At 41.6% G+C, this 16,118-nt stretch overlaps 1 protein-coding gene across 2 annotated transcripts in view; it reads right to left on the reverse strand.

The window, feature by feature from the left end:
• Positions 1 to 16,118, reverse strand: part of ZRANB1 (zinc finger RANBP2-type containing 1) — a 43,637-nt gene that overhangs the window by 18,146 nt on the left and 9,373 nt on the right. The window contains exons 2-5 of one of the 2 annotated variants that reach the window (XM_033065651.2): positions 14,035 to 14,132; positions 12,504 to 13,400; positions 1,835 to 2,022; positions 185 to 338 (exon numbers count right to left, since the gene is read on the reverse strand). In XM_033065651.2, the coding sequence (XP_032921542.1) occupies positions 185 to 338; positions 1,835 to 2,022; positions 12,504 to 13,317 (1,156 nt within the window). In that variant the 5' untranslated portion in view covers positions 13,318 to 13,400; positions 14,035 to 14,132. The remainder of the gene's footprint in view (positions 1 to 184; positions 339 to 1,834; positions 2,023 to 12,503; positions 13,401 to 14,034; positions 14,133 to 16,118) is intronic. The other variant, XM_033065650.2, reaches the window with a different exon arrangement.

Genomic DNA, 16,118 nt, shown 5'->3' on the forward strand with positions numbered 1-16,118 from the left:
AATTCAACTACTAAATCTGACCTAATAAAATAGGTCTTAATAAATAAAACTCTTCATAAATTAATAAGGCTCCTAATTAATAAAAGTTACACACATATCACCACCAGATAAATCAAAATGCATCATTTTTAACTAGTGACCAAGCAGTAAAACCTTGGTGCAGGAAGGAGGGCTGTGTAGCTACCTGCAGGTAACGTGAAGGTCACAAGGTCAGTCAGAAAGTAGCAGGCAAAGTCTCCCTTTCGCTGATGAAGAGATGCGGCAATTTCACGGCGGATTTGTTCCGTCACCTCCGGACACACCATGGCAGGAATGCACTTGGCTGCATGTTGGGATACCTGCAACACAACACAGTTACTGCACTCAGGATTATCCCATCAAATAGAAAGGTTTGGGAGGGGTGAGCACCAGAAGAGTATTTGGTTAGCAAGGAATGCAAGAGAACTGTGAACACTGGCATCCTGAAAGAATGAAAGTTTAGTGATTCTTAAATGTTTCATTTGTCATGGAACTGATAACATAGATCTGGCTAAAAAACATCTTTAAATTGAAGAAGTGAATTAACAGGTGACCACTCCCAGCTGAAAAAGAGGAAAAAAACAGGTAAGAGCCCATAGTAACAGCAATCTCAAATCTCATGCATGAGCCAAGTCTAGATTGAACAAAACTTGATTACCACAGCACAAGAGAGCTTCCTACAATCTTCCCAAAAACGATTAAGCTAAGATAGCTCTTCAGTTGTAGTCATCACTGGCAGCAGAAATCCATTCAATGATGAAGGACAAGTGGCACAGGGATGACACCAGATGCATATAAAAAACCCCACACCTTTAAGACCCACATTTTCACTCATTCATATCCTAGAAAAGGAAATTATCACTGGGGCTCAATCACTACTAAGCATTTCCAGAAATGGCAAGATGAGCCAGTATTCCTAGGCACTGAAACAAAACCAAACACAAAAATCCCTAAGACAGTATTTCAGTAAATTAACTTGTTTTTAAACATGTAACTCCATCCACACAGAGTTATGTAAGCAGCACAAAGCTACTGATATTAGTCATATATAAATATATACTCAAGGCTTTAGCTACATTTGTCTTGCTTCATCTACTCCTTTTAATTATTCAACACTGAGCATTCCATCATCTTTATGTGCTTTGCAGGCAAACAGCAGCTTTCAGAACTGCACTAATCATCAGGCAAGGAGGCAGAATAAAAATCTGGCCCTGATCAGACAAGGAATCAAAAGTCTGATTTGAAGAAAACAGACAAAAAAAGGTCAAAACAGAATCATTTACAGGGCGAAGATAGAGAACAGCAGAGGTCACCAGAAGTGAGGTAACACAAGGAAATGGAACACAGAAGAGCAAAACAGAGGAACCAGTCAGTCTAATAAAATGGGAAAGGAATAGAAAAAAATGCAGCAATTTTGCAAAGCAAGAAATTTGCCTCTCTCTGGACGAGAAGCTCCCACAAAAGCCAGGAAAGCCAGCCCAGGTAGACTCATTAACAAACTCAGAACAAACTGCGCTGTCATTGATGTCAGCACTTTGCTTTGAGAGCATTTCCTCTCCCCCACCCAGAGCACAGGAAGCCTCACAATAGCTCACTTCCACTGCCAGTAAGGTCACAACATGTGCCAAGCCTATTCATTAATGAGAAAACTGAACATCCTCAGGACCATCACAAAGCAAACTCACTTCTCGAGGAGAGATCCAAGGCACAAGGTAGCGATTCACGTATATTCTACCACCATCACAAATCAAAGCTGCACACAGTGCTGCAGTTACAGAAGTGCTGTTCCCTCCCTGCAAGGGCCAGGGGAGCTCACCTCAGTGAGGAGGATGGCCAGCATGTCCTGCCTCTGGAAGCGGATGGCCAGGTGCACCAGGGTGTAGCCCACGTCGAAGGCGGACGGGCGGTTCAGCAGCCGCACCTCGTCCGCCGTCAGCTGCCGGGCGATGTCCCCTCCAGATGACTTGTAGGCTTCCACAGCAGCTAAATCACCTTCCACAACTCCTGAGGGCACACAAACGACACACAGGTCATTCTGGACAGCGAGGGAGTCATTCTGGAACAAGCCACCTCATTGAACAGCTCACCTGTAGCTGTTCTGTTACAGGCTAGACAGATGATGTTCAACTGCATAGCAAGAATCTTGACAATCCTAAATTATTTTAAGCAGAAGACTACAAAATATTGACACTTACCTCATCTCTCAGATCATTCTATTACCCACACTAGCTGGAAAATGTAAGAGATCAAAAGCCTGCTCAGAAGTGCACCCATGATGAAACACCAGCAGTAACATACACACTAGCATTTCATCTGACCAGAGAGAAAGTAATTTCTTCACAGTACAGAGAGTAGTTTGATTATTTTATCTTCATTTTCATCTCAAAAAACAGATTACTAGATCATAGAAATAGGCTCTATTAAAAGGTTTTCAGACTAAAAGATTTAATTTTTCCAAACAGTATAAATGGTACAAAGCTTTTCTCTTCAGCTCACCATCTCTGCTACTAACAGAGCCTGAGAGTTTCACTCAAGGTACTCTACTAAAACTGAATTACAGAGAAATTAAATACACTGTGTGTACCACCTAAAGCAACATGGGAGGAACAATGAGTGACCCCAATGTCTTCTAGAGTCCTTGGCACTCTTTGATTTCTGTACCATACTTCATATCAAGACCAATCATGCTAAATGTATTCCTTAGCTGCAATTATCAGAATACACTATCAGTAAGATGTGGAGCTGCTAACAGGATCTGTTCCAATAAAAGACTTCCTAAATTTAGAAATCCCTTCAAATACTTTCTATTTTAGGTATGTGGTCCACAAGAGAACAGTGCAGTGCTGAGCTGAGGAAACAGAATAGTGTCCCTAAAGCCATCTTTACTGGAGCAGTAAATAGAATCTCAGCCCTTGTTGCAGCAGCTCAAGCAGAGAAGAGCACAGATGACAAATGAGAAAGCTCTGTCCCTATTTTCTGCAGCTCCTGAGAGTCAGCAGCTGAGTGCAGGCCATGAGGCCGGAGATTGAGACCCAGCTCCATCCCTCACTTCATTTGCTCACCAAGACTCCAAAGCTGATGAACAGGAAAGGTCATCAGACCCAATCAGGACAATCACTCCCACTCAGGACTTGAAACAAAACAAAAAAAGGAAAAAAACCACAACACTTCCCTCCCCCTCAAACAAACCCCTCATCCCAAACAAGCAAAAATCCCCCACCAAAATTAAAAAAAACTCCAACACAACAAATTGAAGTAGCTGCTAGCAGAGAAGCACACTAACCACTGGCTTGCTGGTTAATCCAGGATTTAGAAAAGCATTCTTAGCTCAGCCAAAAAGTATCATTTTGAATGCTGAGATTATAAAGCTTTCTGAAGAAATGCAGGGGGGACAATGGATTATCAGTGCAAGACATTTCTCTACAAAGTTATCAGCTGTGCTCTGTAAGCCTCCACAGATAACAGTAAGATTATTCAACAGTGGTCTGAAGCAGAGAAGTTCCAAAACAACAATTCAATTGTGAATTTTAGTCATACAGTATCTACCCACTCATTCCAAAGTCCCAACAGGCCAGGGCAGAAGGAAAACCATACAGGAGAGTATTTTTTAGTTTTCTGCTGCATGTGTCTGTCTCCTGTAAGGAAGACATTCCTGTTCCACTCCAGCACTGCCTGCCCGTGGATTCTCCCCAGATGAGTTTTGTCTGTCCAGTTTTAGTTCTTGCTCTGTAGGAGTCAAAGTGCCAAGTGTAGAACTTTATTTCCATGCAAACACATTTTTCCCACTGATAGGCAATTCCTCATGGCTCTTGCAACGATCATTCCAGCCAAATACTCCAAACTAACATTTTGTGTGTGTGTGTGTGTGTGTAGATTTGTATGTGTACACAGATAACAAATCAAATTTCTCATGACCTGCCCTCTTAAAAAGTTGTACCACAGCTTTGGCAAACCCAAGAACCTGGGGAAAGAAGAAATTTGGTAGAAGAGCAAGTCTTCCACCATCTTATGATATCCTTAATTTTTTATTATTACATTAATTTAGGAGAAGCATCTTGTTAAAGACTAAAAGCCACATCACCCCTTTTTGCATTTTAACCACTCCTACTGACATGGGTGAGTCTCCTGTTACCACATCCCCCAAGACAAACACACCAAAGACCACTCAGGGCTGGTTGGATTCTCACTCTGAGAATCCAAATATCCACAACTGATTTCAAAATTTAAACAAATATCCCTAAAATGCTCTTTTGGAGATGATCAGATCCAAATCACGTTCCAGCCATCCAGCCTGTCAAGCAGTACATTTTACTACAGCCTACCACAGGAAAATTCATCATATTAATTGTTCTTCCAGCCCCCCACCCTCAGCTGCTTATTATCATCCCACTCTTCACCAAGCCTCAGCAACAACTGAGGTCTAAGGCTGATGCTGAGGTGGTGAGGTTTGGCAATGCCTTTTTCAAGCACTGACTACTACAAGCTGCAATAAAGATCCAAATCAGTGACATGTGCTCTGTGCAGCACTGCCAGTTCTGGAAGTTCATTCCCACGTCTTGCAATACTTGACATTCCTAAAAGCCTTCATGTCCTAGAATTACTAAAATTGTTATATAAGCTGTCAGTTAAAAAGTACATTTCTGAACTTTGCTGATGAGGTTTAAGATGAAGATCAATTAATGCATCCAAACCAGACAAACTGAGTATGTTTTCTAGGCCTTTTTAAATATATATATGTAGAAATGTATTTTCAGTGGTATTTTAGGTATAGGGTTGGTGTGTTACATGACACAAATAGCACAGCTCATGGAGAGATGGCAATATGACTGTGTGCATGGATAGTATCTGGTCATCCTCTATTCTTTAATCAAAACAGGTAAAAAATATTCTTTATAGCATTAGGAAATTTTTGTTTGTCTAGTCCAACTCCCTACTGCAGGGTTGATATTCCATGGGCATCACAAGTCCCTTTGACACCCCTGGGCCACAGCAAGAAAAGTTAAAACTTTTTTCCACCTGTACTCCACTGCAGCCACTTCAGGAGAACAGGGAAAATTCCTGACAGCCCATGATGTGCCACCCTGCCTGCAGTGCCAGTCCATACAACCCAAGGCAGCAGTGAACATAAAATACAGTGATAACAGGCAGACTGTCAGAAATATGAACCAGAAACCACCAATCTCGCCCAAAACTATGAGGTGAATTTGCCTACATGCACCATACCTGCAATTCTGCAATTCAGTATCACCACAGCAAAATGAGACCTGAATATTGCTTGTATTGACAATAGGAGGCACATTCCTACAAAGGCTTTGATTTCTGTGGGATGAGGGAGGCCTCCAATTCATTAAGTCTATTTAAATAGAGTTTAAAACCCCCACTGTTTATGAGAAATATTACAGAAATATTTATTGCTGTTATAATTCCCTGCATTTCACAATGCAAAGTGCCTCAATACTTACACAAGCAGACTCTGAATCGTGTCCTGATGCAGCACTGTGCCAGTTGGATTATTCCCCACTGACACCCACTGCATTCCCCAGACTGGTAAAATGTCAAAAAGAAGAGTGGCATTTGCCTTAAGATTGTTCCCAGGAGCTCTTGTGAGGGCAGAGCCCTGATTGGCTTCAAGAGCAACACAAATGCAAAAACCTCCCAGTGACTCAGGGCCTGCTCCTGACCCACACAACCACAGCTTTCCTTTCAAGTGGACTCCAGAAATGTCCCTTTGCTGTTGCCCCTGAATACACCTGTATTTGTGTGCCCACTAAAAAATTCTGCTTGGCCTAATGTAAAATATCTATCTACAGTCTGACATCCCAAGGGAGAGGACAGAATGCCAAGGGCTGCACCCAAGTCAAGAGAAAGTACAACTGCAAGTCAGAATTCTGCATTTACAGATTCAACTGTGCTCCCATTTTGCAATTCAGGCATTTCCTCTTATTGGAAGAGTTTCACAGCACCAGGAGCCAAGGTTTTTTATTCTAGTAAAGCCCTGCCTCTTACAAACAGCACAGATCAGACATTTGCAATCTTAGTATATATTAGATGACAGAAATGAAGAAGGGCATTTTTAAAGACTAAATTTAAAACAAAATTAATCTCCCAATTACACATCTTGATCCTACTACAACTTTTACAACTTCCTTCCTTATTAGATGTCAATATTACCTCCACATTAAATAAGCCACAATTAGCTGCTAAAACCAAACTATTTCAGCTTAAGGTGCTATTAAGTTTATTCTTTAAAACATCTAAATATTTATAGGGTTTGGTGCAGTTATTTAAACTTTGAAAACATGCAATAGAGTTTACAAGCATTTCTAGAAAACCAAGTCCCATTTTCCCTAACTGCACAGTTCCAGTGGCTTCAGAACAGCCAGACAGAAAAGTTCCCAAGGAAAATACCACAGCAGAGCCTTTATTTACTTCAGTATCTTCCTGACAGTTGTGGAGTACTGGCTGGCACAAGCTGCAAATGGAGCAGGCAAATTCTCTGAAGCAGAATGATGCAGTTGTGACTATCCAAAGAACAACCTGGGGATCAGGGATTTCTGGTATCCAAGGGGGCAGCAATGCCTCCAATAACCACCTTCTCCCATCTGAGCAGGCTGCACAAGGAAACATTTCATCACAGGGAGGTCACTGTGCCTGCTGTGTGGGACAATGCCTTGAACTGTTTGGCAAGAGAAGGCAAATTTCTCAAACAACCAAGTTATGCATTTTAGTAGTCAGAAGTTGAGACAGATCCTGCTGTAACACAAAACAGATCAGAGACAGAGCCCTGTGTGCTTCTCTTCTGCCACAGACAGAATTGCAAGTGGTCTGTCATATATATGCTCCCATTCACTCATCTAAGGACTAATCCTAAGACTGGTTTAAGTGCCAGCAAGTGAGAGGCTAATCAACTGACCCACTAAAACCTAATTCTGACACGTGTTAAGAATCTCTGTTCCTTTAATACAGACTGCTGAGGACCTGTAACATTCTCTGGAGCTGAGTCAGCTTCAGACTCCTCCAGCTCTTCACCAGGGGCACATCAGCTGGCCATAAATGAAGTTTTATTCATAATAAGTGACTCACAATTTCAGCCAGGGAAGAACTTCTGAAGGAAGGACTGCTTTGCAAGCAAAATGACACATCGATAAGAAAGAGCAGTTGTCTGAAAAACCTTTATGAGCCTCTAACACACCCTTCTGTTCCTTCTCTTTTTTGATTTCCAGGACCTCCCTAGTCAGTAGTAGCAAATAATCAAACAGTAGGTCACTCTGTAGGTAACAACACTGAGACAGAAACTTCTGTATATTAAGGGTTTTTTGATTCTTCAAGCTCAGCAGCTTGCATGAGCTAAAAAAAAACAAAAAAGAAGACATATACCTTAAACCTGAAGTCATCAAAGAGGGTGACTATTGGTTATTTTTTGTTCCATGCAAACAGCTCTTCTCCCTACATACAATCCATGTATGTTTTGAATGTATCATTACAAGACAAAGCAGCACAGATGTAAGAACAACTGTTTAAAGATGTCCCTCTCCAATCTGTCAGAGGCATCCACACCCCTTGTTCCTTGCAGGATTGTACCCTAAAGGGAGGCTGGGCAGTGGAAAATCATTAATGTTAATTATTAAAGTTAACCATCAGTGCTTCTAAGGGAAATTGAAATTACTGGTTTTAACTTGATAATTTATTCAATTATTTTTAGCATAAAATATCACAGTGTTTAAGAAAAGTAGTCAAGAGACCAAAGTAAAAGGGTGTTTCAGGAGTTATGATTTTCTGCCAAGGAGTAAGGCAGGCAGAGTTTCCCTCAGTCTCAAAGATACACTCACACAAATGTAGAGCACTTGTGACAGGACAGATGCCCAAGGCACAGATGACAATACACAGAACTCCCTCAGCCAGGTGAGAGTTGTGATCTTACATCACTGCAGCCTGGCACAGCAGCCAGGTCATGCCTCCCAGTGTCCCAGGGGAGCAGGGAAGGAGGCTGGGCTGTACAAGTCACACAGGGACTCTCCCTCCCAGCCATCCCCACAGGCACTGTCTGCCATCCCCAGCCAGGCATCACCTGGCATGAGTAACCCAGGCTGCACTTCCCTGAACAGCTCCAGCCTACACTGACAGCAGCAGGGAAAGGTGCATGACCTCTCCTGGCTCCAGCAGCTGGTCCCCACCCATGCACTTCCCACTCCCACAGCACAGCATCAACAGAACCATCAGCTGTACCCTGGATGTGATGAGGCAGCCAGTCTGAACTTACCACACCAGCAAAAAGAAACAAAACCCCCATGCCCCCCACAAAAACATCCCCTAACCCAGCTTTATTTTCAAACACCCAGGAGGACAGAAAGGAGCACCTGGGATGACCCTGGGTGGCAGTGCCAGCTGAAAGCACCTCGTTCATGTCAGCTCCTTCAGGCTGCCCTTATAAATATTCAGAGAAGAGCCAGAGGCTCTGCAGGACACAGAGCAGGAGGTGCCTCCGTGTCTCCCAGAGCTGCAGGGCAGCGTGAGACACAGCCCAGCCAACTCCAAACCCACGTCTGGACAGGGAGACTCTCCTTGCCCACAGGGATTCTGAAGGCCTGGGCAACACATCTGGCACTAATTCAAAAAACTAATGGCATAAAAAAAACCCCTGTAGGTGAGACAATGCTGTTGACAAGGGAAAACTAAGCAGACATATGTAGGAAAAGTAGGAATGAACTTACAGTCCTTTTAAGGATGTACTGCAAAACAAGATTCATCACAGATCACTCTAAATATTTTGGATTTGTTTAAGAAACACACTCTTAGTGGTTTCTTTCACAGAGCTCAGAAGAATGTGTGCATACTCGATTAGGGAGGCACCATCCCCACAGGGAGCTCTGGCCCATGGCAGCAATACCCACCTGACTGACCTGAACCAAGAGAAGAACACACTCTTGCAGCAGGTGGTAAACAGGTGGAGGGGAAAGGAAAAGAAGAAGAAATGCAGTTTACTTTTAAGCTAGCAGCTCAAGCTCAGCAGTTGCACTCACAACTCAAGAATGCCCAGCAGTGCCCTGCAGCAAACACACTCTGCCAGCATCACTGTCAAATCCAGCCCTGAAGTGCCAGCAGAGGGGAAGCTCCAGGGTAACACCCAAGCAAACTCTGGATGCCAGAGAGGCTTTGTAGGCACAGCCATCCTCATCCATTTGTACTCCTTAAATCCAGCTGGAAGCAGCTTCACCAGGCCCCACAGTAACTCTTGGTTGTTGCACATTCCATAAATCCCACAAGCCACCAGGACTGCCTGACAGTCTCTGCCATAAGTTACAGAAAAGGTAATAAAGTTTAATTTAAGTATACATCAGTTCCCTCCCCTAAGAAATGAGTCACCTTGGACTTAACATTAATCTTGTTCTAGGCCACTATGGTAGAAAACATTGGTGTCATTGCAGAAACCATTTGTGATTCCTCTTTGTAATTTAAACTGGCATTTGGGGGAAATCAGGTTATCAAGCCACACTTACTCCAGTTTCTGCTAGGATTTTAATAAATTTTCATTTTAACCACATGAATCAGCTTAAAATCTCATCTTTTTGAGAGAGAATCACTCAACAGATACATTCACTCTGAAAAAGCAAGTCAATGAGAAAAGCAACATTCAAGTACATTTGCTGGCAGAGTTTGAATGGGAGAATACCACTAATCCTGATTTGGAAGGAATACCCTCCACCAAGGAAACTATTCATGCTGAAAGGCAAGAGTTGCACTCATCACATTTCATCCAGCCTGGATTTGCAAGGAATAGAAGCCTTGATGACATGTTTACTTACTGAGGTGGGAAAAATGTTAATGGATGCCTCCAACAGAACAAAAAAACCCGAAACAAACACACACAAAAATACAAACACACCTTCTTACATCGACTTTACACACATCTCTCTTCATGTTTCAGTTAAAAAGAACAGATGTGGAGAAGAGTAGTCTGATACATGTTTTTTAAAGGAACTTGAAATTAAGTTTAAAATCTAGATAAAAATTTTGTACTGGAGTTGAGATGTGAAGAGGGAGCTCAACCAAACAGCTGTCCTAAAGTATCAGACATTTTCCTTGGTACCTTCTGACAGGTGATATCTTCTAAGAGAAAAGCAAATAACCACTCTGCCAAGAATTCCTCCAACTCCTTTAATCTTTATTTTTAACTTCAGGATTAACTTTAAAAGTTAACTTTTAAACATCTCTCCTACAAAAGATGGATTCAAAGCAAATGGACTCTCCACAACTGACTGAGCTGAACCTTGGAGGTTTCAGTCTGAAATTCCCAAATCCTAACAAGGCACCATCTGTCAGATGGAGCAGGGTAACACACAAACTCTTGGTCCATCAATGTTCACAGATTCACTTGGCATTTAACACGAACTTGTCCTATTTTATAATTTTGCTTGGCTAAGGACTGACAAGCGTTCAGCTCAGCTAAATCTTCCCAAGAGCTCCAGCTGGCAAACAAACAGAACTCACCAAGTCACAGTGACTCAATTGATTTCAATGGTAAAAGCAGATGCTTTGGACAAAATTATTCAGTTGACAGTTAAACTGGTTTAAGTATGTCACACTAAGATCACCAGCAGAAATTTATTTTATTACTATAATGATACTGGCTAAACTGGTGCAATTTTCCAGCACAGATACACTACACAACAACCAGAGAGAAGCACAAGAGAATCCATGCAACCTCCATTAATCTTCCTAAGGTTATTCCTATTTCACGGAGTGTTGGGAAAAAATGATATCTGTACTATGCAAAATGAAATTCTGAGATGAAGCACAGAGAATTAACAGCTTTGTTTGCTGGTTCCTGTCCCTCCCATCACCCCTCTCCCCCAGGAGTACAGTAGGTGTTTAACTTACAGAAGGAAATCCATAAAAGCTTTCAGCAGGCAGCAGTAACAATCAGCACACAACTCCACCTGCATTCTGCTCTTCTCACCAAGATCTCTTCAGACCAAATCATTATTGTATTACAAAACTTCTAGGAACATGGGTTTGGGTTTTATGTACTGCTATACAGTCACAAGTAATATTAAATACTTGCAAACTCACATTCTTAAATATAAGTACAACCCTTCCCACACAGGTTAAATCAGAAAGTGTGAAATATTTTAAGTAACATTAGAATGTCAAAAAACCACTTTTGAAAAAACAGAGGGGGGAAAAAATACCCTAATATTTAATATATTTGCTATCAGAATGCAAGATGAATATTCCTGTAAGGCATGAACAATCTCCAACAACTGATCCTTGGTATTCAATAACTTTAAAAAACTACACAGAATTTCAGCTGCTTCATTTCAGAAGGAAAAAAGCTTGTAAGGAACTGAAGGTATCAGGAAATACTGAGGCATCTCTTTCCAAAAGGAACTGTGCATGCCTAACTATTCACACAACACAAAAATAAACTAGAATATGTATTAGCTCAGAGAAACCAAACACAGCATACCCACAAAAACATTTACACCTGATCAAATATGTTAAACAAGGCAGCTCCACTAATTAGCTTTTTGATTACAACAACCATGAAGTGACTTTGGGAGACATTAAGGAACAGCATGAGACATACTAGTAGAGCCAGAGTTTCAAATGAAGTGTTTTACTCTAAAAATAGTTGCATATTTCAAGTGTTGAACCTGCTCGTATGCTGGGGCACACGATATCTGCTTCTGGGAAGCTCCAGCACAGAACTTCACTCACAAGGTCAATAACTGAAGAAAATCTTGATCTCACATGGCCCTGTTCTTTAACAGCACTGCAAGAATTATACAGCATTTCCTTAGGAAAGCACTAAAATACAAAACAAAATTGCTATTTGAATGTTTTTTGAAGCAGCTGACTACAAAAATACTTTCAGAAAGCCTGTAAACATTTACAACACAGTATGTGTATTAATGCAACATTATTACTTTCAAGGTCAGTATTACACATGCAGTTTCTTGGAGCTACATATTTTGGTGTTATTTTTAACATCTGACAGAGCATCTTGTACTGTTGCAAGCTCTACACTGTTTACAAATACTCCCAAGCTGCAGCTGCTGACTCTACAGAGCATGTCTTGCCATAGCAAAAAGAAGAGTAATTTTAATTAGCCAGTAATGGCATTTTTTACAGTACTATAGGCACTTGTGTTCTGTAGATTGGCTTTGTAATTTTCCCATCTTTTGACAATTACATGGAACAGCAGGATTTGATTACAAGAATATCCATTTCTACAAAAGGTCAAAAAAGTCCAAGTACACTTGAGAGACACATCTAACCCTGTTCAGATTGTGGATGAACTTCACAGCCTCTCTTAGCAGGTGCTATTTCAGGAGCCTCTACTTCTGGCTTACTTTTTTAAATGGAAATGCAGAGATAAAAAAAGCTGGTTTGAAATCAAATGCCAAGTTTCTGTTTTAATTCTTCATTCTCCCAAAATACTTAACCACCAGCACAAGAGCAGAAGGTAGCAGTAAACAACTTACCCACACAAGCATTTAGGAACAGCCAGTCAGTCTTTTTCATTCTATTTTTTATTTGCTTTAGTTTTTTGAAGTCAACTTCAAGCTCCTCCTTGCTGCCAACAGCTCCAGCCAATTCAATTCTTTGGAAGTCCATTTTCACATCAGATTCACGTTTGGTTGTTGGTGGAGATCTTCTTTGGCTATTACCACTACTACAGCTGCCTCTCCACCGAGCCCTGTCCTGCTCGTTTATGATGGAAGATGCCTCTTCTGTGTCTGCCAGTTCTATTGCTTCAATGTTGTTGGGTCTGGGGTGGTCACATACAACACATTTCCTGGCCTTGGCCCAGTTTTCATATGTACAAACAGAACAAGTCCAGTGCTGAGCCCTTGTGTTCAGTTTATTTCTGTCATTGTATTCCTCACACGGATCCACGGAGAAAGGGACAGGTCTGGAGCCGGAGCCTGAGGACTGAGGAGACTCCGTGGGACTCCTGGTCCTGCGCTGGGACAAGCACTGGGTACACCTTATAGCTCTGGGCCAGTTCAAGTACGTGCACATGTGGCACGACCATTTATTTGCACTTTCCATACTGTAGGATGATTTAACCCTTGGTCTTGCACTGGAATCTGGGCAGATCAAAGGACTGCTCCCTCCTTCGGTGCTCGTAGGATCCCAGTCCCTCCCGATATCACTGGAGCCACTTTTGAAAGGATCTTCTGTGATAATTGTTCCACTGGGTCTCTGGGCACGACACATGGTGCACTTGATTGCAGAAGGCCAATTCTCATATGTACAATACTCACAGGCCCATTTAATTCCACGCTCTGTCATCGTGCACTCCTTGAAATGAACGGCGGCGGGCAGAAAGCTGAGGAGTCAGAACACACCATCAGTACACAGTGCCAGCAAAGGAGCTGTTCAAAACAACACATGAATGAGATTTAACCCAGTGCACAGAAAAACCAGGCTGGGCAAACAGGCAGTCTTTTTTATTTGATATTATTACAACATCTAAGGGGAGTAAAATCACTATGAAAAGGGTAAGACTTGACCTACCAGCATTTTACATGCAGAATTTACTAGTGCAAAAATGAAAAAAACCCTCAGTCCTGCATTTCTGAAACTCTTCAAATTTCCAAATTCAGAATATGCATTAAGCACAGAGAATACTGGAGAAGAGACCAGTACAGCTACAGAAACAAGTTATAAATATTAAATTATTAAAATAAGACTCAATATGAATACAGCACAAGAAAAGGAACACAAAGTCCAGGTCCTGTAATAGGCCTTACAGGATTTGGAAGGAAGGAAGGAGTGTATCAGGTGGGCAGTTACACAGTGAGTAAGCAGTTCTTTCAGAAAAGGAGGGTGTTGGAATTTACATAAAATAATTTGGAAATTTTAGAAATGTGCTTAGCCAAGACTAGGTCTTGACTGGACATATGACTGGTGTTACCAAGTTGAAAGTCAGTACAAGCTGTGTGTGTTGGCAGGCTAAAACAGTATTTTCATGCAACAAATTCAGATTTCAACCCAATTCTAACTCACTTTTTCTCTAATGAAGAGGGGATTCTGTCTTCATGCTGGCTCAGACCTTTTCTTCAGATTGCCAAATATGAAGGATGAGACTAAGCAGATAACTATTCCTGTAAACAAAATGAAAATAGACTCATTATAGGTTTCCTACTGGACCTGAGTAACCAGAAAGTTAATTATTAAATGCCACACCTATTCTAATCCAAACTTACTTGGTTAAACCCAGTCATGACCTGCTGAGGCCATGAGACACTGGTTAAAATAAACCAATATTTATGAAAAACAGTAGCCACACAAGTGGTTAATCTGTTGAAGTAAAAGAAGTAAAACCAAGCAACAAGTTCACACCAAAACATCCACAAACACTCTTACTGCAATCTGAAACTCTGGATGGGGAAGGCAGAAAAAACTTTGTGCAGAGAACATAATAGAGGGAAAGGGTGAGGCAGGTAGATAAAGGACAAACAGACAAACGTACACAGCATTTTCTCCCTTAGCCCAGAAGAGTTACCCAGCCTGTAAAACTCAACCAAGTGCTGGGTTTAAAAATGCAAAACTGATTAAATACAGTCTTGTCACATCACTTGACTGACACTTCTTATTTTTCATATTGCAACTCTCTCAGCTAACAAAACCACCCAGAGCCTAGGAAACTAAAAGTCACAAGGTACACAACAGGATTAAATTCAAAACTAGACACATCAAACCAAAGATGAGTTAATACCTGATCCCCAAACAGCCAGTGTTTTATGAGTCAGAACATTCTTCACTGAAACACCTTCACATACATCTTGCCCTATCAAGGCATAGCTAAAACTTCAATTTGTCAGCCTTACTGCTGCCATCTCCTCCTGAGGACTCCTGCACAGAACATGGTTTTTTTCCAAGAGCTCAAGTGATCTATTGAGCAGATCAGGTGGCTGCATGAATGAGGGGCTATCGCATGGCCGGGACAGAGGAGAGGGCAGCACTATCCTCTTCCATAGCAATCCATATTTATGCTGCATGAAAGCAGAGGAGCAATCAGGAACACAGAAAGCTCTCTCATAAAGCTCAGGTTCCAAAGAACTGGTTTTAACAGCCTGCAGAAAACTTCACTCCCACCTCTATGTTGTAAAATTGTGTCAGAGTGAGGAATGTGCTGAAAAGGCAATCAGATTTCCTGCTGCTTCCCCTCCACCATTCCTGACACATGTCCATGCCCATTTATAATGGGGGAAAAAGGAGCTGGACCATACCAGGCGCCCCATATCTGTGACAAAGTGAAAAATCCATATATATATATATATATATACACACACAGGAGAATATGAAGTTAATTTGATTTTACTAAAAGTGATGTTACAAAGACTTTTTGGGAATTTTAAGGAAAAAGAGGTTTTCACTACTTTGCCAAAACACCTCCTATATGAGTAAACTAGACACTAGGTTTATCTATTCCATTTGGTCAAAGCTTTTCCCTCAGTTCTCAAAATAAGGTTTTTAATTACTTCCTTAATAAGCTGCTTCTCTCTAGAAACGGAGGTTTTTTTAGGAATTAATGGTTTGCAGTTAGAAACACAGGAGAGTTGAAAAGGGTTTTCAGAACAGAGAAGGCAGGAGCACACTGCCCTTGCACCTGCCCACCAAGGACCACCAAAAGTGGCTGTTCCAACACCCCAGAGATTGAGAACAATTCCTACTGGAGCAGAAGTTGGTATGGGAGGAGTAGGTGATGCTTCCCATCAAACCCACAGACAGTGTGTGATGGGCATCTGTAACTGTGCAAGGTTTCTTCCCTGCCCTAGTTTGTAAGGCCTTAAATAAAGCAGCTCCCACTGCAGACAAATCCCAACCCACATTTGGGATGGGGCATGAAAACAAGGCATCATCTGTTTTAGTGATACTCAGACAGGGAAAGGAGATTGCAGCTCAAGTTGGAAAGCAGCTGGCTGCAAAAACAATCCAAACAAGTACTGAGACACTACTTAGGAAACAAAATAGCCCAGGACAATCCCACATTACAGGAAAGCTTTCATACATATCACAAGATTAGCTTTTTAGCTGCAATTATCTTCTGTGCCCCTTAAAAAGCAGATGCTCTCAGACATAATTCT

The sequence above is a fragment of the Catharus ustulatus genome, chromosome 8 (assembly GCF_009819885.2).
Source record: "Catharus ustulatus isolate bCatUst1 chromosome 8, bCatUst1.pri.v2, whole genome shotgun sequence".
Taxonomy (NCBI): Eukaryota; Metazoa; Chordata; class Aves; order Passeriformes; family Turdidae; genus Catharus; species Catharus ustulatus.